The 20,984-nt window shown below is 41.4% G+C and overlaps 3 protein-coding genes across 3 annotated transcripts in view; all 3 read right to left on the reverse strand.

Annotated features, from left to right (window-relative positions):
• trappc9 (trafficking protein particle complex subunit 9) overlaps positions 1-8,849 on the reverse strand; it is a 203,413-nt gene extending 194,564 nt beyond the window's left edge. The window contains exons 1-4 of the mRNA XM_080532446.1: positions 8,800-8,849; positions 7,099-7,701; positions 5,045-5,190; positions 4,653-4,781 (exon numbers count right to left, since the gene is read on the reverse strand). Of these exons, the coding sequence (XP_080388572.1) occupies positions 4,653-4,781; positions 5,045-5,190; positions 7,099-7,682 (859 nt within the window). The 5' untranslated portion in view covers positions 7,683-7,701; positions 8,800-8,849. The remainder of the gene's footprint in view (positions 1-4,652; positions 4,782-5,044; positions 5,191-7,098; positions 7,702-8,799) is intronic.
• Positions 8,850-10,376: 1,527 nt separating this feature from the next.
• On the reverse strand, positions 10,377-13,775 carry sh3bgrl3 (SH3 domain binding glutamate-rich protein like 3). Its single transcript, XM_080532445.1, has 3 exons — positions 13,651-13,775; positions 12,277-12,444; positions 10,377-12,153 (listed from the first exon to the last, which is right to left on the reverse strand). The coding sequence occupies exons 1-3, from the start codon at positions 13,693-13,695 to the stop codon at positions 12,088-12,090; spliced, it is 279 nt and encodes a 92-aa protein (XP_080388571.1). The 5' UTR covers positions 13,696-13,775; the 3' UTR covers positions 10,377-12,087.
• Positions 13,776-19,452: 5,677 nt separating this feature from the next.
• paqr7a (progestin and adipoQ receptor family member VII, a) lies at positions 19,453-20,514 on the reverse strand (the record flags this gene model as incomplete). Its single annotated transcript, XM_080532444.1, has 1 exon — positions 19,453-20,514. The coding sequence occupies exon 1, from the start codon at positions 20,506-20,508 to the stop codon at positions 19,453-19,455; it is 1,056 nt and encodes a 351-aa protein (XP_080388570.1). The 5' UTR covers positions 20,509-20,514.
• Between the last annotated feature and the right edge of the window lie 470 nt (positions 20,515-20,984).

Below are 20,984 nucleotides of genomic sequence, written 5' to 3' on the forward strand. Positions count from 1 at the left end.
CTCTAACCTGTATGAAACCTGTGCTCCTACCCTGCCAGTCTGCACTGATTTAGGACAACAGTGCAACAACTTCGAGGCTGAACTTTAGTTACATTTACGGCGTCATATGCCATCAAAGGGAAACATGGAAAGATGCATGACTTACAGATTTAATTTTATGACGTTACGAAATCCGATGTGACAGGAACGCTGGAGAAACAGCCGCTGTCCACTGCATTAGTTAACTACATATATAATAGTACATAATAACAACTGCTCGGATTAGATTGATGGTTGTTTTGGTATAATAACAACTATAGCGTCATATACCACCAAGGGGGGGAATTCACGCCTATCATGCTGTCAAACACCACAGGTAATAATTTATTTCTAAATAAACATGATTGTACATCTCTGAAATGTGAATCGCGCACCGATTTATTTCTATTGGGAAGGCTGACGCCGGGGCAGCGTCAGCCTGTGACAAACGCGCTCCGGTGTCCTGCCCGCTGTCCCAAGCGCGCTGGACTGTGGAACTTTCTATGTTAAGCACCTCGGCATAACAGCGATTTCTTTTGTTATGCTTGTTATAAAGAAAAGGTCTATAATGCATTGAAATGACATTAGTACATCAGACATTAGACATCAGACATGGAAATATGTCAATGCGCGGCTGTCACGCACAAATCAGCTTGTAACGTTAGACACACAGCACATCGGCATAATAACGTTTTGTTGTTGTTGTGCTTGTTATAAAGAAAAGGTCTATAATGCATTTAAATGAATGATACAACCCATTAATAATATTACCTAATAACAACTGCTCGGATTAGATTGCGGGTGGAAATAGATCAAAATGCGCATCATGTACAAGTCAGACGAACGTTTGATAGATAACTTTACATATGTGTACCATCATCCGCTGTCAAACGCCACAGGTAATAATTGATTTATGATTGTACATCTCTGAAATGCTCGACTGTCACGCAGCGTTGCGTTACTGTAACGTTAGACACAGCACCGACATAAAAGCGATATTTTGGTTATGCTTGTTATAAATAAAAGGTCTATAATGCATTGTAATGACATTGAACTAAGATAATACGATGGTTATCATAATTTTTCAAGTCTTTAATTACAAGTAATTCCAGAAAAAGTAAATGACATTTCAGGCTCGCTTCCGTATTACGAGAGCGAAAAGAACATTTCTGTAGATGTTTCGCAATGCATGCCGGATGGGAGTCTCATGGCTCCGAATCGAACGAGGATCAAGATTTTCTCAGAACGGAGCCAACCCTAAACCTAATCCTAACCCTAACCCTAAATGAGTAATGAATTGGGACGCCAGTACGGCTACACGTGAACGCGCAAAACGGAGATTAGGGGTGAAAACGGAGCCAGAGTGGTGAATTGGGATTCACCCCATGTGTCTGACCCATGTGTGTCATCTGACCTGTGATGTGTCATGTGACCTGTGTGTCATCTGACCTGTGATGTGTCATGTGACCTGTGTGTCATGCGACTTGTCTGACCTGTGTGTGTCATGTGACCTGTGTGTCATGTGACTTGTCTGACCTGTGTGTGTCATGTGACCTGTGATGTGTCATGTGACCTGTGTGTCATGTGATTAATTTAAAGGGAACCTAAATTGTGTTTTAGGGGATTGGAACCTTGTTGCACCGAGGGGATTAAGACCTTATTTTATTAAGGCAGTGGAACCTAAATTGTGTTTTATGGGAATGGATTTTGGTCTTACTATTATTATGTTAAATGTATCTATTCTTGCCATTTTTATTTCTATTTTTATTTTTTCTTACTATCCTTCCTTTTCTGTATTTCTTTTAATGCTATATGTAAAGCACTTTGAATTGCCCCTGTTGTATGAAATGTGCTATACAAATGAACTTGCCTTGCCGCTACCAGCAGGCCTGTATCAAAGACATGCATGGTTCCATGACTTAATTAGTATTTGGCACAGAAAGCAGAGGTGATCTACTGTATATACAACATTGGTTATTCAATGTTTTAGGAAAATATCTTACCGAACTTTGTTATGTGAAAATATACACTATATACCAATTTGCACTACACTACACTGCACTGCCTACTACAACATATTTATAGAGGATGTGTGCTGACTGTCATGATCAAATAACATTTGTCTACGTGTCTATTTTCCCATTCACTGACCCGCCTATATTGGTGCTAAATTTGTGTTTGTCAATGCAGACGCACTTTGTGGTGACACCAAATTACCAAATTCTTGGCACATGGTTTAAGTGCTGAGCGACCACTGTTAGCAGAAGACATTTAGAGCCCTAAGTATGCTAAAATGCCACTATGATTACAGGTACATAGGCATTTGTCAATAGTCTCCATTAGACTCCATTCTCTAGTTTTAACATACAATAAACACCAACATGACAAATGACTGCCATGCATTCATCTTTGAAATGCAAATACACTAGCACACAATATGTACATCATCCTCCTCTTACATGAGGTTGTCTCAAATAGAGGGCTTTTAAATTGATTGGCCACTGTACACTGTTTGAGAAAGAGGGAATATAGAAATCTCGAAAATGTATAAACAAGACGATGTGGTGTCCTTAGTGATACGTTTTCCTTACTGTTTAATGTTATTTCAGTTATGTGATTAAAATGTGTGTTAAGGCTGATCTTGTGCACTCAGTTTGGATTTCAATTGAAATGTTTCACAAACGATTGCGAGTACCAGTAGCATCTCTCGACCAATCTGATTAGAATACAAATTTCGATTGAGAGTACATTGCCTAGCAACAGCCCTGGGCCCATAGCAACAACGTAGTGCTGTCACTATGACACAGCATGAGAGTAATGAGATACTGCATTGCACATTTCCATTGCAGCCAAATGGGTAACATGTTACACTTCCACAACCAAGCATGCCACATGAATACTTTTGCGTAAAAAAAAAGAAAAACATTCCATAAAATAGAATAATGTGAAATTCCTCACTTCTTTCCTTTATGCAACATATTGAGAGGTAGGTAAACATTTCAACTTGAGGCATTTCAACTACAACTACATTTCAACTACAGTTAAACTGGACTGGAACAGCTTTACTGCCTCAAGAGTGTTGTATATCAATGGCAACATTGCCACCTTCTGGTGCATCATGTGTAGAGTAACTTCAACTCAATCACATGTATAATCAATCAAATAGGTTATAGGCATGAATACAGAGTTCGTCAAATGAGATGGTTGATCATAAGTCAAAGCGTTACTATTGACATGCTTGAAAAAGAGAACTGTGTGAGCAAGCCGGTACACTAAAACTTGCTTGCAAGATCACAGGAAAACAATACCTGCTACGGTAGAAAAAAGACATCCGTTTTGATTTGAGCGGTTGTCAAATCAAACACTGGAATCAGATGTAGTGCAGGGGGGGGGTTGTCACAAGGAGCATGACACCAAACACACACAGAACACAGAAGGCCACAGGCAACACAGGCAGATTTCTATAGCTACGCGGGTTAGTGTCATACCATACCTGGGTCAATGAGAACCTCCTGTGCCCCTACAGACAGAGAGAGAGAATGCAGATTCACTCTATGACACAAGTGCAGTTAATCAAAGCAATGTTAGTGGCGAAACAAGCTGCTTCAGTGCTGCCACCGCTTGATAATCACACACACATTACACTTTCTACAGTTTAGCCAATACCATTTTAATTTAAAACAGACTTTCAGAGCCCTGTCATACACTGGGGTACTGTGAGTAGTCCTAATCACTGCAGGATTCTAGTACTGTATATTTTTGGATGCAATCATTTGTAAAAAATGAATGTAGAATGGCAATCACAATGCAGGCTCCTGGATTGTGATATAGTGCATAGCATACATGGGGTCTATGGCCATCAATTGCAATCACACCAATAAATGTGAAATATGTAAATCAACGTGATGATCATTTAACAATGAGCCAAATGGTAATTTGAGGGCAAATCAACAAGGTTCCATGTTTCCATGCTTTAGAACTGAACTGTTTCTGTGTTCGGTAGAACTAAATCATCCTTTATCCACAGCCTTTATTAGGCCCAGCAGGCAAGCAGGATGACAACCCATATGTTAGGCCTATTGACAATCCTTAGTAGCCCTCTTCCCATAATTGAATCAAGCCAACACAGAAAGCTCCCGCTCCCTTTAAGGAGGAAAATAACATGACATCCTAAAATAGGACGTTGTCCAGTTTAGAGCAAAATTGGAGCTCTGTTTTTCAGCTCTTAACAGTTCCCATGACATCTTTTTTCTCTTGCCATGAAGTATGTTATATGCCATTCTATTATGTGTTATTTAGGGGTTTGGCCTAAAGAAAATAACATGTTAATAACATGTAAACAGCTGAGTTAAGATAGAGATGCATGATGTTAAGAGCTTACAAATAGGTTAGGGTTGAGGGGTTATCGGGAGGATTTCTCTGTTTCGGTGCACACACAACACAAAACAAGAAGCTGGGCTGAGCAAAGCTTGGGTTGCTTTGGCCACACATTAAGCAGTGACATTCCCTCGCTGCAAACGTCACTCAACCATGACAGAAACATATGGAAACCTTCCACGGTTTGGTACTGACCGAACTGAATACCTTTGCAGTCCCATCACGGGGTCTATGAGACTGACGGTTGGTGAGCTTACCTGGCCTGTGCCTTTTCCCTGCATCCGCTGCCTGAGAGATGCTGGGTTTGCGGCCTGCTGCAGCCTTCCCTGCTGTGCCCCCAGGGTAGTGGAAGATAACCGAGGCTGAACACAAGCCCTCTAAGGCAGCTGCAAACAAGACATAATGGACCGTTTTACACTATGGTAAATGTTGGATGCCAAATCAAGTTTTTTTTTATAACCAACAGTTGGTAGCCTGAAGCGATATTTTCGACCTGCATTTATGTAGGTATGTTTATTTGTATTTTTTTTTTCATCATAAAATCACAAGCAGAACTATGAACATCTACAGTGCATGTTGCAGGCAGAGTATTGTCGGCTTTGAGTGGGTGGGCGATTGAGGATTGTCCTCCTCCTTTCCACAGGCTTACCCCCCAGCCACAGGAAGTCGTTGACAGAGCGCAGCAGCTCCACGGCCATGTGATAGTGGACCAGGGCGTCCTGCAACATGCCCGCCTGCAGACACAGGTCCCCCACATGCTTCCTCATACGGCCCTGGCAGCGCTTCTTGTAGTGCCTGAGGAAGAAGAGATGGAGGAAGAAAACACCCCGTCATACACATGGTAGAGCACTGTCAACAGACATGAGTGGCACACTGCAGAGTACTGTGCTGCACAGTGCATTGATGGCTTTGAATAGCCAAGTATAACAGTTGATAAAGATATCCCTAAAAACAATACAGCTTTTTTTTACACTTTTTTTATTCTTTCGGTTTCCAAATTAAAATGATTGGCATTTCGAATCTTACCAACGTTTCATAGGGTGCCAGCAGATAAGACTCACTGTTGAATTAATCTTATGAGTTACAAGGGTGCATACGAGGGGTGGGACAGCACAAGCAAAGGGGGGAACGGAACAACAAAGCAAAAGTAAAAACCAGTAGGCCTACTCCTATACTGAAGTCTTGCACATGAACACATAAGGATTGACGAGGAGGGTCAACAACACTGTTTGTAAGAGGGGCCAGTATTGCAAGACCTCTGAGACTCTTAACTGGGACCTGAGAGTGTGGGAAGGTCAAGGGTCAACCCTGACTGCCTAAGAGAGAGCATGATGTGTCAAAACAGAGGAGACAAATGGAATGGAACAGTGGATTTTTTTTCCTTACTTTCCTGGCTGTCTTCACTGTATGTCCAATACAATGAAAAATATGAGTGGGACTGCCACTCAGAAAAAACTAAAAAAACTAAAGGGTAGGCTATATCTTTCATTGCGTAGTAGAACTTGGATATCTTATCAAATTCATGCTTTTGTATGTGAGTGCAATGATCAGCCAAGCTAAGGTGATAGCTAGCTACATCCCTCCATGAATCCCAATATGAGATCCATGTAGTCCATGTAGTGAGGTTTAATGCAGCAGCAGAATAGTTCCATAGGGGGAGACACTTAACCTTCCCAATCATCAAGTTCCTGGAAGCCTGAACAAATCTTCATAAGTCTCACTGCTTGCATGGTGTCATTTGCTCTGCAAATCCAAATTATCTGCTCCTCCTTAAAAATTATAACAGCCCTAAATGAGGGAAGAATATGCTGTGATTTTATATGATATACTTCATCTTATAAAAGTAACAGCTCAACTCAATTCCTATGCAATTACAAAGCAGTTACTAGTGAACTGTGACAGGATGTTCATACAATGTTGTGACTAAAGTCACAACAGAGTTAGGCCTACTACAAAGGTACAGGGGCAGACCAAAATGTCTTATGTTAGTAAATAGGCAACAAATCAGCTAAGGGAGAGCTATACTCACGCTACTTATAGTCTAATAATAGATACAGGACATGTTTCATTAATTCCTTATTTACAGACATTTGACTGAGAAGACTGATATATACACAAATTAGGACTGTGTTTCGTGATTTATTTAATTCAAAGGAGGAGTGATAAGTTTGGCTTTCAGCTATGAACCCATGCACAAGAGCACTGAGGCATGTCATTTTAGGGCAGGCTAAAGCTGATGGAACAGGGATGGCTCAACTAAAATGTGTCTAACAGCTCACCTTTTCACACCCAACAATAAACTCACAGGACAGTATGAAAGAAAAAAGGAGAAAGACAAGTAAACCAAGATAAACAAAGAAAAGAAGCAACAAAAAAAAGACTTTTGAGAGGAAAACAGGCAAGGTTGTCCTTGGCAACATGTAATGAGCATCTTGACGAACAGAACAGAGAAACATTCAGTCAGACTTTTTTCATCACCATATCAACCATCACACTGCTGTATTTGGCTTGACAATTATCCTCCTATTCAGACACAATCAATTGCATAATTGTGAATATAGGGCTAACTTATTTCTTATTATCTGAAAATCAATCCCTCATTTGGAAACTTCCAAAATCGTTAATCACTGAAATGTCAATAAGGGGGCAACACAAGCAACACACTTTTAACAAACTTACCTTGCGCTAAAGAAAATAACTCACCTACTATCAGTGTCAAGGCCCACAAAGTCTTTCTTCTCAAAGGGAACACAGAGCAGGGGGATCTTGTCCCCAGACTTGTCGGTGGCCCTGTCCAGCCTCTTGGACTCCAGCACAATGAATATAGACTCCACAAAGTCCTCAACCCTCCTCTCCACATCCGGACAGTCGTCATAGTCGGAGTAGAAGGCCACATCTGTGCGCTGCTGCTCAGCGATCTCACCCTGGAGGCCAAACACCAGCAGACGGGAGTCGTACAGCGTGGAGCCAAACACCTCCTTCTGCGCATGGAAGCGGTCCGAGGTCTGGGGCCACTCCTTAGCAGAGGTGCAGGTTGTCACGGCGACGAGGCCCACCACTTTGCGGTGGGTCTGGAAGTCCCCCCACTCGTTGTTCTCAGGCAGGTAGTGATGGCGGTAGCGGATGTAGAGGAGACGCTGGGAGTCACGGATGGTGACCTGGCTGACGCTGGCGATGCGCTTGTAGATCCTGAAAAACTGGTCCTCGGGTACTATTCCCACGGGCTGGACCACCACCAGGACTGTCTGGTGGTCCTCCGCACACTGCATGTAATCTGGGACACTCATTTCCTCATGTGGCTTCACTCTGAGGAGAGGGGAGGGGAGGGGTGGGGTGAAATGTATGAGCTTTGTCTTTATCCAGCATTAAAGAAGCTGAATTCAAAGAGAGACTCACATTTGATTTTGATTTATTTACAAGATTAAGTACTTTTGTAACAGTTAGGAACATTGGCAGTAACATCTAAAAACAAGATGTTGATTTCTGATTTTGAATACTGTCTCCTTGAGGTGAACATATCATAGTCATTCTTTAGCTGGTGTTTAAGACCAGGGATAGATAGAGAACATTAAACTCCAGCTGTTGCTAGACTAGAGAACATGTCATAATATGTGTGAAACTACAAAGTAAAACACCAAGAGCCTTCTATCATGTTTGTTAAAGAGACACTCCTTGAATAGGTTCCCAAATGACTGTACCCCTCACGACACGCCCCCTACCCGCCTCTACTCCCCACACACCTGCTTCCACTACCCCTGTTTGCCATCCTTCTCCTCACACACCAGCCTGTTGCTCTGGACGCCACATAGAGCGGCCTGTGTGCCTTCCCATTCCTTTTGTTGGAGATGTGTGTGACTGACAAATGCTTTTAAATGTACTGATATCCCATCCTTATTGTTACAATTAAGCCTTCTTAGTAAGTACCTTAGTTTATTCATGTTTCCACCTTTCAATAACATTTGTTGGTGCAATATCCTATGTTATATACATTGTTAATTCCTATACATTCATTCTCAATTGTTTGTCAGCAACACTTAACTAGCCTCAAAACTACCAAGGAAAGATTTAGCATGGAAACTAGTGGATCGTGTGTGACGTCTTGTCCATTCACAAAAACACCCACCATGCACGAGCCAAACGAGCTAGACATGCAGGCTAGCATACTTGTACTCTAAAAGAAACTTCACAATGTTCATTTATGAACTAATGGCTTTCCTGTTTACTTTCATTCTGCATTTCTCATTCATATTGAACTGTCATTCTTCTTAGCTACATATAATGGGACCCAGGGTGTTTATAGCAAACGAAAGGTTATTATGCACAATGTGTTAAAAATCAATATCACCGGTATTTATCGAGGATTTGTCAAGAAAGCATGTAAGAAATGTAATTCATTGTCGTTACCTTGATGTCACACAATCGCAGCTGTCAAATTATTGCTTCCTTGTTTGTCTTCTTCCTCTTCTTCTTGGTGTGGGTCGGCAAATTAAACATCGGCGTTGCGCACTGCTGCCCTCTGCTGCAGCTAAGAGGAACTGCACGGAGCTTCTTCTGGAGCAGCACAGTATCGCCCTCAAATGGATGGGAGGTTTCTGTAGCCAATATGGCCCAAAGCAAGTCAAGTGTATTTATGCAATATGAATGTATGTAAAATATATATGTCAAACCTAAAGGGTAAATGTCTTGCCCCAAATGGTTCTAATAGGATTGCAAGAGTTATTAAAGTAGCCCATTATGCAATATTCTCTCCTCGGTAGTTCAAGTGGTGGAGTGGCAGACAGAAGCTTCCATAAATGTGACAGGTATGTGGGATGAGCAGCATGACAGGAAATTGCAACATATTTGGAAGCAATACATTTTTTGGAAGTACCTCTGTGTAAATAGAATTACACCTTGAGGCAATGAGGCAAATTCTTTCTTGTAATTATTCTTGTCTGTCGCTGTCTCATGCAGTTCAAATATGTCGGGTTGATACTTTTGACATTCCACCATCAGGTGCATGCAGTGTGCAGATAGGGTTTGCAGTTCCCATCAACACAGAGGTGAACAGGGAAAGCTAAGGGGGAATAAATAATTAAGTACCTGTGCCCGATCATGTGTCAATATTAGTCCCTTTAAAATGACAGGCGAGACTGTGATAATGTAGAACAACCAATTAATTAACTATTGTCCTAATGACTCAGTTGAATCATGATTGTATTACAACATGAAGCATCACATAATGTCATGTGAGCACTTCAGTGGTGTCCATGCTCTAACCCCTGTGGCCTAAATAACTACATTATAACAGTACTTATAATGATGTGTGATGTCTTTTATAACCACAAGGCCTACTTATTGTTGTACAGTCATCACAGATTTGAATTTCAAGATGTTTAACAATCAACCCAATCTTATTGAGAATTAAGTCGAATCAGACGTTAGTATGCATATTACCAAATAACTATGAACACAGCATGGCCTGTCTCAGTATCTTTGTCCAACTATTCAGTGACCATTTTACTCAGAGTGGAGGATGGCTGGATAAAAAGTTGGAGTACTTGTTAATTAGAAACGGGTTCTCTTTGGGGCAAGTAGCAGATCACACAGCAGCCTGTAACATTCCTTAATGAGATGCAGACAGAACACTGCAGTGGAGGCTATGTCTTAATCAAGTTATCACATATGAGTTGCAAAAACATTAACATCAATACATATCTTATAAATATATTATGAATGACTCAACCTTTTTCAATTACATTTTTTTAAATTATTTGATTAGCCTACTCTTTTGCTCCTGTTTGTTAAGAGCAACCATAACACTTGCTTGTATTGTCTCATATTATTATAGTTAAGAATACATTCATAATTTACTTGAGCAGTGCAAGAGCCAATTAATCCTAACTTGTATTTCTTTAAATGTCAAGGTCAAAAGAAAACTCTAGGTTTCACACTTTCACTAGTAATAAACACAAACAAAACACACACAAATAGACAGAATTCCATTTTATTTGACCCATGAATCACTTTTTTTCACAATCTTCTTGGAAGACAACATCTCATTCCCTATTCTCATTTTCTTTTTTGGGCCAAAGAGGTATTGGTCCAAAAGCAAAGCTGGAGCTTGAAGAAAGACATGGAATGTAATATTGTTGATAGCGAATATCTACACATCAAAGACAGGCAAACACATCTACTAATATCGAATGACAAAACAGTGCACAAACATTGTCTGTGAAGGCTGCCATAATTAGTGATGAGCAGAGGTCCCACACCTACATACCCAGATATACATGCTGGAGATATAATAGGTATGCTCAGGTACGGCAATGGAAAGACACTGGGGGCCAAATTTCTCAAATCCTTGAAAAAAGGGTAGGCAAAATACTGGGGTAAGATGTGGGACTCCACACATGAAACAGCACATACATTTTCTTCAACATCCCAAGGATCAAAACCAATTGGAAGAGTGCAAAAGTACACTTAAAAGCACTAAAAGTGATGCCTTTGACTTTCCCATGTGGTGAGCTTCAGCTAAGGCTGAGATGTAGTCTGTTCACAGGCTTTTGACCACTCAGGGCAGCAAAGTGTTACAATAGTGAGAAAATGAGGCAGTTTCAGTGCATAGTCATATTTACTGCATCCTTGTAGATGTACAGTTAGTGCAGATATTACAGGAATGAAGCAGGACCTGAACAGTTATGGGGATTGAAAGGTACAGTATGGGATTTATACTACACCAGCTCTGCTGTTTTGCAGTAATGATGTGTTGCTGTAATGTAACTTTCTTCTCTTTAACTTCTTTAAGTCAATTCAAGATTGAGATTGACAACTTGGAAATACCCAGAAAATGTACATGGTCAAGACAATACAGCATTTAATAGACATGAGTAGAGGAGAGTAAGCATGATTTCATATTCAGGACAAAGGTGAATGCTATACGCATCTGTAAAACACTTTCTCAGTTATGTATTGGCACCAAGATTAACATCATGGAATGCTGTCTGCTTTTTAACTATACTGTAACTTTCCATAGTGGATTCTCTTTTCTAACATGGACCTTTGACACCAATGGCCTGCGATGTATTAAATGTTAGGACCGGAGTAGAATGGAATGTGTTTACTCTGTGCTACAGTTCTTTTCTTTGGGGTTCTGTAATTAATGACCCCACACTCTCCATGGTATAAGTTCATCAACAGCATGGGAAGCTGAAGGCCAGAAATTGAAAACACAGTATTAAGACTAGTGAGGAGGACCAAGCATTCTGTTTGTGTTTGGTATGAAAGAGATCATGAAGATTCCTAGTGAATGTTTGCCTATGGATTAGTTTCATCTTCAGTGATCATGTGGTCACAGACCAGATTAGTTGACCTAATTACCACAAATCTAGGTGTTCCATTGATCCCAAGCAGACTAAGACGAATTAGTGACATTAGTGACAGACAAGAAAGGACTATGAAGAAGTGGAGAGGAAAAAAGAGCATAAGCATTATAAAACATAAACAATCATATTAACAGTGGTTAGGTAAGAGTCCAATGGTGTGGTAGGGTGTGTGTGTGTGTGTGTGTGTGTGTGTGTGTGTGTGTGTTCCCATATGATTGGTTGGTTGCATGTATTTGGCATTCATCATGGCATTCAGACAAAGGGGGGTGGGCAACGCAGAGAGGTTGTCAAGCCTCCATTGAGGGGTGAGATGGGGAGGGGATGGTCCTCATGCCATCTTCAGAAATTGGTCCATTGTGTCTGCCTCCACTGCCTCTGAAAACATTTCGTAGTTCTGGAGAAAAAAAACAAAGTTAACATCATTATACATGCTGTTCTCCTTTCAGTCAGGAAAAACACTGTAACATAAAACCTAATGAATGAAAAAGAAATGACCATACAAGTCACTCATCCTTACCCCACAGTACTGGTCCTCGTTGAAGATTTGGGGCGGGACAGCCGTGGGGTTTCCTGCTTTGCCTCTCATTTGGTCTCTGACCTCTACTCCCACAGAGATGTCAATCAGCTCGTATTGAATGCTTTTGCTCTCAAGGATTCGCATCACCTCCGCCTGCTGGGACTTCACCTGAAGCCAAAAGAATCAGTTCAGGGATCCAAGTTATAACTTCACCAATTGTATCAGCAAATAGTCTGGGATCTGCACTGTTACTGTAAAGATAACAGTTTAGAAAGTGAACTTCAGTGAACTTGTGATAAAATTGGGGGCATATGGTGATGCTTTGCCTTTAAAAGCTGTGAGTTGATCAAACGTGTGGTTGATGATTAATAGACAAACGCTATCTTTCTGGCCCGGATTGAGGAAGTTGGGAGGGGATGTTTGCTATGTAACCACGCCTAGGTGAACCAACTGCAGCCTGGCATTCAATAGACAATGCACACACTATAATAAAGTCGATTAAATCGTCCATTCACACTCACAAGGGAATAGGGTCATGTGGTGTTTTGCATTATAATAAGGACTTAATGACGTGTAGCATTAAAATTGGCGTCAAATAGAGACACGATTAGTTTGGGGGTCTTTGATTGAAATATGTTTTTGACAGAAGACCCCATGCCACCTTATAGGCTACATAACTCAATGCAATAATAGCACACCGCGAAAGCAAATTCCCTTGTAATTGATACCAGATGTTTTACCATGGATGCTTTGCACAGTTTGTTGATACATTGTATCCACGCGCGAGCGAATGGAAACTTTTTGAATACGAATGTAACATGTTGGATACATTTTGGAATCGATTCGAACTACACACAGTGGAATGTTGGTTGAATATTCATCCGTTTCATCTAGAGATCAGAGAATGTGTATAGTCATCGCAGCCACCGTACAGGTAAACGACAGGTAGCCTACACGTCTAGGCCATCATCGATTATGTCAGGTTAAAATACGCGAAACATTATGCTGGGTTAAAATGCCCCCATAGTATTTTAGGCTGGTGAGATTCGCCGCCCATAGAGATAGAGGAAATAAAACAGAAAATGTTGAACAATGTGACTTCCGTCTTCTTTTCGGGTTGAGTTTACATTTACTATGCGTTTTGTTCATCTCCAAATAAACATCTCTTCAAACCCGTAACATTATCAGTTCGGTGAGATATAAATTAGTCCACAGATACAAAGTTAAAGTGAAAAAAATCGCATTATGTTCAGATCCTGGGATGTTAATGACAGCAGGGCGTTAGGGTGTGTCTTTCAGGCTCGTCCATAATAGGTCACAATAGAAATATCCACCTGCAAGCAAAGTATTAACATTATATCCGTTTTATCTCACCTCCCTGGAAGCTGTAACGGTGGTGTAATATAATTTGATGGCCATGATCGCGATTCTCAATATCCCTTTGTGTCTCACGCTAAACAGTTCTCTCGCCGTAGCCTACAGTCACCTCTCCCTCCCGCGACTGCAAAGCCGCTATTCGTTGCGGGGTTTAAAGGGCCAGTACGAATTGTAATCATGTGTTATAAAACTTCTTTGCTTTCTGGGATTCATTTATGTCTGGCAATCATGATGACACATATGAAACGTGATCCCTGGAAACATCGTTTGTGAGGCCTGATCATCAACACAAATGTAGCCTAATAGTCTAAAGTAAAATACTTAGACTATTCTAAAGACATAGACTTTAACTGGTTAACTGATTCAGACTTTCAACAAATAAATATTTATCCATTAGGCCTCTCAACATCGATCACATTTGTGTTCAACATCCGAGTAGGATACATTTACCTCCCTTTCATCTGACTACCATCCTGCATTCAACCCCAATTTCAAGTGCATCCTCTATTCCTTTTGAAACATATGACATCTTCTGGCCTTATGAATGAATGAATGAATGAATGAATGAATGGTCTTTATTGTCATTAATACAGTACAGGTACCATACAACGAAATTTAGGAGGGGGGGGGCCCTGGTGCTTGGAAAAAAAACTAAAAACAAGAGGGCCAAGGGTAAAATAAAAAAGGGAAAAGAGCTGGTTTACATAAATAAAGGCTATGTACACTATCTACTATACTACTATACTATACAAATAAAACACTGTGCTGTACTCTATGCTATGCTATAAATATCCTAACTTTTCCTATATCTGAACCTTATGTACCCTAGGGTTGTCATATTGCACATAGTATTGTTGCACATTCATTTAAAGTGTCGCAGTTAGCAGGTTTGAAATACTATTTAATAGAGATGAGAAGATGGAGAAAAACTCAACATCACGATACAAGTACACGGTCACGGTGTGGTGACTAAAACAAACAACAAACTATGCATTACATCATACTGAAAACTCCATTAGGAGGATAAACAGATGAATAAAGATTACAATTGCTGCTATTTCTGCAGCCAGAGGCTGGGAGGATATAGCTGTGATTCTGAACAGTGTGTTAATGAAAGTGGTTTAGCTTGGCATGATGTAGATATTTATCATGAGGGAATCAGGCTGTTCCCTACTATTGTGAGCTGGGCAGAGGGGAATGTGGAGAGAGTCCAAGAGCAGGCCCACTCTGCTGAATCAGGGTTTTCCCGGGATAGAGGAGCCGAGCTGGCGGCCGGGACTAAATGCTGTGCACAAGCCAGGAAGAGGGCCAAGACCGGAATCAGACTCCAAAACTCTGGCCAGGCTGGCTTGTCAATATGGATGGTACAGATATTTGGATGATGTGTTTTGCCTTGAGGAACTGTTGGAATTTGATTTAATGAATCAATTTAATTTAATTTTACCCTGATTTAAAATTCTCTCGAGTCCAAGGAGTGTCTATTCTTGATGTGGATTGAGTTAAATAATGGGAGCCTCACACTGTACAAGAAAAATAATTATGTCAGCGAGGGGGTGATGTTGACAGGAGGTTATGCCAGAGAGAGCTTTTTTGGATCCACACCCTAGGAAGTCCTAGGAATTCAACACAAGGTTTGAATGAGGATTTCTACATGAGTGTTATGCTATTAATACATTGCTATAGACCCTATATGTTCTATGCATTTACCTATTGTTTTTTTGTTCTATTATGTGTATATATTGTTCATATTTGATGTATTTTGGTGTTTCTTGTCTCAGTGAACACTTGCGTATGTGGCTTTTGTAGTCCATTAAATCTAGGACTACAATTCCATTGATGTCTAGCCTCTAGGTGAAATATTTGACACAGGTGTTGTGCATTGACTAATCAAGTGATGTTGTTTGAACCCTTTATATTAATGCATTCACTTGTCACTGCTTTATGCCTGAAGAAGGTCTATGACCGAGAGCTTGCAATAAAATAACATGCTGCTTTTTTCACTCTATTTGATACTCTTCAGCTCCAGCACCTCAGCTAAGTCTGATAACGGATGAACTGTGGTATTTTCACTATTGATATTACAGTATAGATGAAGTAAGAAGAACATGCATTTGGGAGCTATGGCTCATGTGATTTGTACTTTAGAGCAGGTTAATTGCCTCTCCACATGGGGGCAGTGGTCCTCTAGATTTCCCTTCTATTTGACAAGTGTGGTTTGAGTTGCATTTCTGAGACAAGGATTACACAATAAACTGTGCTAGCCACAATATAACATCACATACTCAATATGTCATTGATGGAGGGAAGTTGTATATTATAGTAGTCATAATGAATGGAAAAGTATGTGGGCAACAAGGAGTTTTTTTATTATCATTTTACAAATGGCATATATTTAACAGAGTATTACAAATTGAATGCCCATGAATCCTGACATGTGTCACAATAAGTGGTGTGAGGGTTAATTTTGCAGGTGGGGAAAAAAACGAGATGGGAGAAACGACCACTCCCATGTTGTATGGCAGAGGAGGTACCACAGCCAGAGAGAGTTAGGAGGCAGAGGGAAACCTCAATGTGTTTGTTTCGATATACAAATGAGTTGGCACCCCCATTTCCTTACACCTTTATTAAATCCCACTGGCAGAACTGATGTTTAATTACAGGAACCATGGAAACATTCAAGCAAGAGCCAATCAGAGCAAGTCTCCACTCTGGCATACACCAGACCACAGTGCAAAAACAGGCGAAAGAGAGAAAGGGGGAAAGGGGGAAAACCCCAGAGCTGGCTTTAGAAAGCCTGGGTAAGAGGAAAACCATTCTCTCCCTTAGGACAAAGACATATTACTGAACGGGCCTACCGGGCCCAGGCCCAGGGGCCCCAGAGATCAGGGGGCCCTTTGCATTTCTTGTCGCAGGGATGCCGGTAGAAAATGTCCTACTGTAACTGGGACAAATGAGATTCCTTATATGAACGTAAAAAAACTATTTTTAATATACTTTTGAATATACTATTTTGAACAATTTTATAGGGGCCCACGTCTTGCAAAAAAAAGAGAAGCTTGTGTGGGCTACATAGTTTCTATAGCCTACTCAGATTATAATGCGAATACAGGCTACATTCCCATTAGATTAATGAGTAGGCTATAGAAACTAGACACTAGAGGGCGCCATTAAAGTTTGTGTACCGGGGACAGGTCACGAGGTCACACTGGTGCAGGTCGCGAGGTCAATGTCAATAACAACGAACTTGAGACTGACAACGCACAGGTAAAATGGAGCACCTTCACACATTAAGTGGAGCAGCTAAACGAAAGATAAAAAAAGAAAAAGAAGCAAAACAATCTGATATTTTACATCATGTTCCTCGAATTTCAAATTTTTTCAAGAATATTAAAACAAATGAAGAGAACAACATTAGGGTTGCGGGGGAGGCTGACGAGCCCATCGTGGGAGATGAGCAACAGCCAGAGCCAGTCAGCAGCACTGCTAGTGCTAGTGCGAATGCTGCAACACCAGGGCAACTGTTGGTGCTGGCGAGTGAGGAAGAGGAGCAGGCCGGTGCTCAAGAGGCCAAACGGCGACGCGTGTCGCCTCCGCCGCCTGCTAACATGGAGGATCAGTTACAGACTACTCAAAGAGAGGAGAGCGAGGCTTGGTTTGAAACCGTAACTGACCCAGCTTTGTGGGAGATTACTCAAAGTAAGCGGGCCAAAGCGGTTCTAATTGACAGAGGAGTTAAAGTGTTCCAGAATCGGCGTGCACATTATCTAGCGTCTGTAAGGGATAGTGGGATTGGTGGCAAATCCAGAGTATTAACAAATGAACAGCTGAAATGCATTTTGCCCAATAGCCAAGTGGTTGATAGAGAGTGGATTACGTATTCCCCATTCACAGGAAATATTTATTGTTTTGCATGCAAGCTGTTGTCCACTAAGTCACATGCTGCATTCGTTACTGGCTATTGTGACTGGAAACACCCAGAGCGAATCGGCGAGCACGAGAGAAGTGAAGAACATCGAGCCTGCATGCTTGCCCTGCATCAGAGAATCACATGTGCCACCGTGGACGCCGACCTTATGAAGCAAATCGATGGAGAGAGGCAATATTGGAGAGAGGTGCTTAGGAGAGTTGTCTCCGTCATCAAGTTCTTAGGGGAGAGGGGTCTCGCATTTAGGGGGCGTGATGAATTGCTAGATTCCCCACACAATGGAAACTACTTGGGCATCTTAGATCTTCAAAAAAAGGGAGTGTGGCATGCCTGTGTTGTAAATCCTGTGTCGTTGAAATACAGGTGAATTTTTTCTAGTTATTGTGCTGTTGGCTTTGAGTGTTCCTCCGCTGTAAAACCTGTTGAGATGCAGGTAAACGTAGGCTACCGGTATGTCTTATATGCTGTTGGCATTGTGTTTACTTGCGCTCTAAAAAAAAATGTGTTTGCGCTGGGGAGGGGGGGGGGGCTTTCTACACGTCCAGGCCCAGGGGCCCATTTTTTCATGATCCGTCTATGCCTTAGGATATATTAGCTATGTTCCTATCCTTCCCATATGGTCCCTCAAAAGGAAAAGGCAGCAATTGAATAAAAACATACATAGATCTGTATCAAGTGCATACATCTGAAATAAACTAGGCATTTAGTGCACAATCATCATAGTAATGAATAATTTCAATATAATACTGACTTTCCCAATTCAGCACCAGGACTTCAAGGATCCAGAACAAAAATAAATCACTGGACCCACACATCCGATCCTTATGTTTCGCTGTACATATATCAACTAAACAAATGCATTCTATGATAATGTGACCCAAAGCAGTGAACATACAGTAGCAGGAGCAAAAACTAAACAACTTGATTGACACAGTGAGGGTAGAAGTGCCTAAAGTTTCACACCCAAACATAATAAAAGATAATACAAACAACATAGGCACATTAAAAAGTTAATCAACATTATCCTCGTTCCTTTTTAAAAAAGGCTTTCTACAGTGTTGGCTTCAAACATCGTCATCTTCCAATGATGATCAGTAAACACTCACTCAAAAGGCACAAAAGAACACCTTCCAGCATTTGACATGATACAGTGAATACACAATGTGCTTACTATTAAAATATTCTATGTATGATTAATATAAACATTCTTGGCACTTGGTGAAGTCAAGCCATATTATCCACCCCTCCAATGAGAAGTATCCAGTTATTACTAAAATTAGTAAGATTATGACTTTCAGAAATATCTTGTGTGCAGAAGATACATGATCTGTCTTGCAATCAAAGTGCTATCAAATGGAAAGTTGATCAGGTTGGCTATGCAATGTGATGGCTAGACAGAATAGTTCTAGCAGTGTTGTTGATATTCAAAAACATGTCCACAATCTGCTGCCCTTTCTCTGTGAAAAATAAAAATAAATGTTGACTAGAGACTACTTTAAAATAATGAATTGGTATACTCTTTCATCACACATTCATAGTGAATTAGCAATTTGGGTAAACTAGCCCTTTAAGATAAGATACTCATCCAGCAGATACAAATACATTGTTGTAAAATGTAAAAGAAATGTGCAATTGTCATAACCTTGTTCCGTGGTGAAAACTCAGCATTGAGACATGTGATTATATTATATATATATATATATATATATATATATATATATATATATATATTATAATTAATTAAGGTCACCAAATCTGAGATTTAATACATACAAAATAGCCGGTGTGGCAGATACTCCAGCAGGCGAGGTGTGAAGTGTGTGTAGACCAAAGACACATTCAACACTTTAGTACTAGTTAGTAGTATTGCAGTATTATTTGGATTTGTCTCTGCAGTCAAGCAGCCGTCTCACTTTCCCTATCATAAAGGTTGCTATGAAGACACAGGCAACCAAAGTGGCTACATACAATCCTGCAAAGAGAGCAGCATCGCCGTGTCTGTGTAGACGTATGTAGAGCGAACGGCGGCCAAGGTAGTCGAGGTGAGAGGCCTCAATCTGGCTGAGGGTGCAGAGGACCAGCAGCACATGGAACAACTGATGCCCCTGCCCCACAAAGTTACAGTGTCCAGGGAACAACCGCTCAGGCAGTGGATTGGTGAAGAAGAAGGCACTGGAGATAAAGAAGGCAACTTGGCCAAAATGGAAGATCAAGGCTGGGTCACGTACGCCACTGGCCATGGGCCAGGAGAAGAGGCGTTGGAACACAGGGCTGGTATCCCATGCATAGGCAACAGTGGAGGGCACCACCTGGCCCACCTTGCGCACCCAGGATGGAAGTTTGTGATTGCAGTACTTCCCGTAGCAGCAGCCGAGGCAGGAGAGACAGCAGAGGATGATGGCAGCAGGCATGAAGATGACCTTTACACATCCATGCCAGTTCTCTTCAATAGCATAGTAAAAGTGAACCACAGCACTTCCATACTGGTACTGTGCCACTCCCACATAGTCCATGAAGAAAAACATATAGTTGCAGAGCTCAGACTTGCCCCCCAGTAGGTGAGCAAAAGTACTGCAGGTCATGTAGGTCAGTGAGGACAGGATAAGGATGAGGAGAGGCCATGCATGGGTATCACTGGCAAAGTCCACTGTCTCAGCCAGCTGGGCGAACTGCCTCAGGACCAGCAGCACCCCCAGCAGGTGAGTCCACACATTAATGGTCTCATTGTGGCGTTGGAAGAGGGACAGGAAGTAGTAGCGCCAACCTTGGTGGAGAGGTCGGTAGCCAGCGTAGATGTATCGCTCTCTGAAGTGGCAGGGGACCTCACTGTCCCTCAGGGTGCCGGGCAGGGAAGGCGCTGCCTCCGTGAGCATCTGGGGCACCTGCCTGACCTGCTGCAAGTTGATGAACAGGCGCCCAATTCTCTCCATGATGATCGTTGCCAATGCCATGACTGAAAATTGTCATTCAATGATATTCAACAGGGAAAACAAAACAAAGAACCATTAAACCCAAATCTCTCATGGGTTATATAATATCCTACATGACTGATTCAGTTGAAGCGTTAAGGCTAGTCAACAATTCTACAATTGTATGAAACTGTTATTGTGTTGAGCAGTTTCTCTGTTAAATCAGGTCACCTCCTACAGAGTACTCCAAGGTCCTAGGGAGAATACACAACAGGCAGGCCGACAACTGCCAATGGCCCCTGGCCTGAGCCCCTGGCCTCTTCCTGCTACAACTGGTGAATTGATTATTCACTTGCTTAGTCAAATGTATTGTTGATTGTAAGTCGCTTTGGAATAAGGCGTTTGCTAAATGCAAAAAATGTAAATGTAAAGTCGGTTCCATCACGGACCCCGGAACAGTCGGTTCGGTTCCCCTTCCTACAGAACGTCAGATCTGC

Source organism: Nansenia antarctica (assembly GCF_963989245.1).
Source record: "Nansenia antarctica genome assembly, chromosome: 5".
In the NCBI taxonomy this organism is placed as follows: Eukaryota; Metazoa; Chordata; class Actinopteri; order Argentiniformes; family Microstomatidae; genus Nansenia; species Nansenia antarctica.

Bases quoted from the DNA above. Each gene is read 5' to 3' on its own strand.
- sh3bgrl3 (XM_080532445.1), bottom strand. From the start codon at position 13,695: ATGGCCATCAAATTATATTACACCACCGTTACAGCTTCCAGGGAG. The intron at 12,445-13,650 runs GTGAGATAAAAC...TTTTGGCTTCAG, and splicing joins CCGTTACAGCTTCCAGGGAG to GTGAAGTCCCAGCAGGCGGA. The intron at 12,154-12,276 runs GTAAGGATGAGT...TTTTTTCTCCAG, and splicing joins ACGAGGACCAGTACTGTGGG to AACTACGAAATGTTTTCAGA.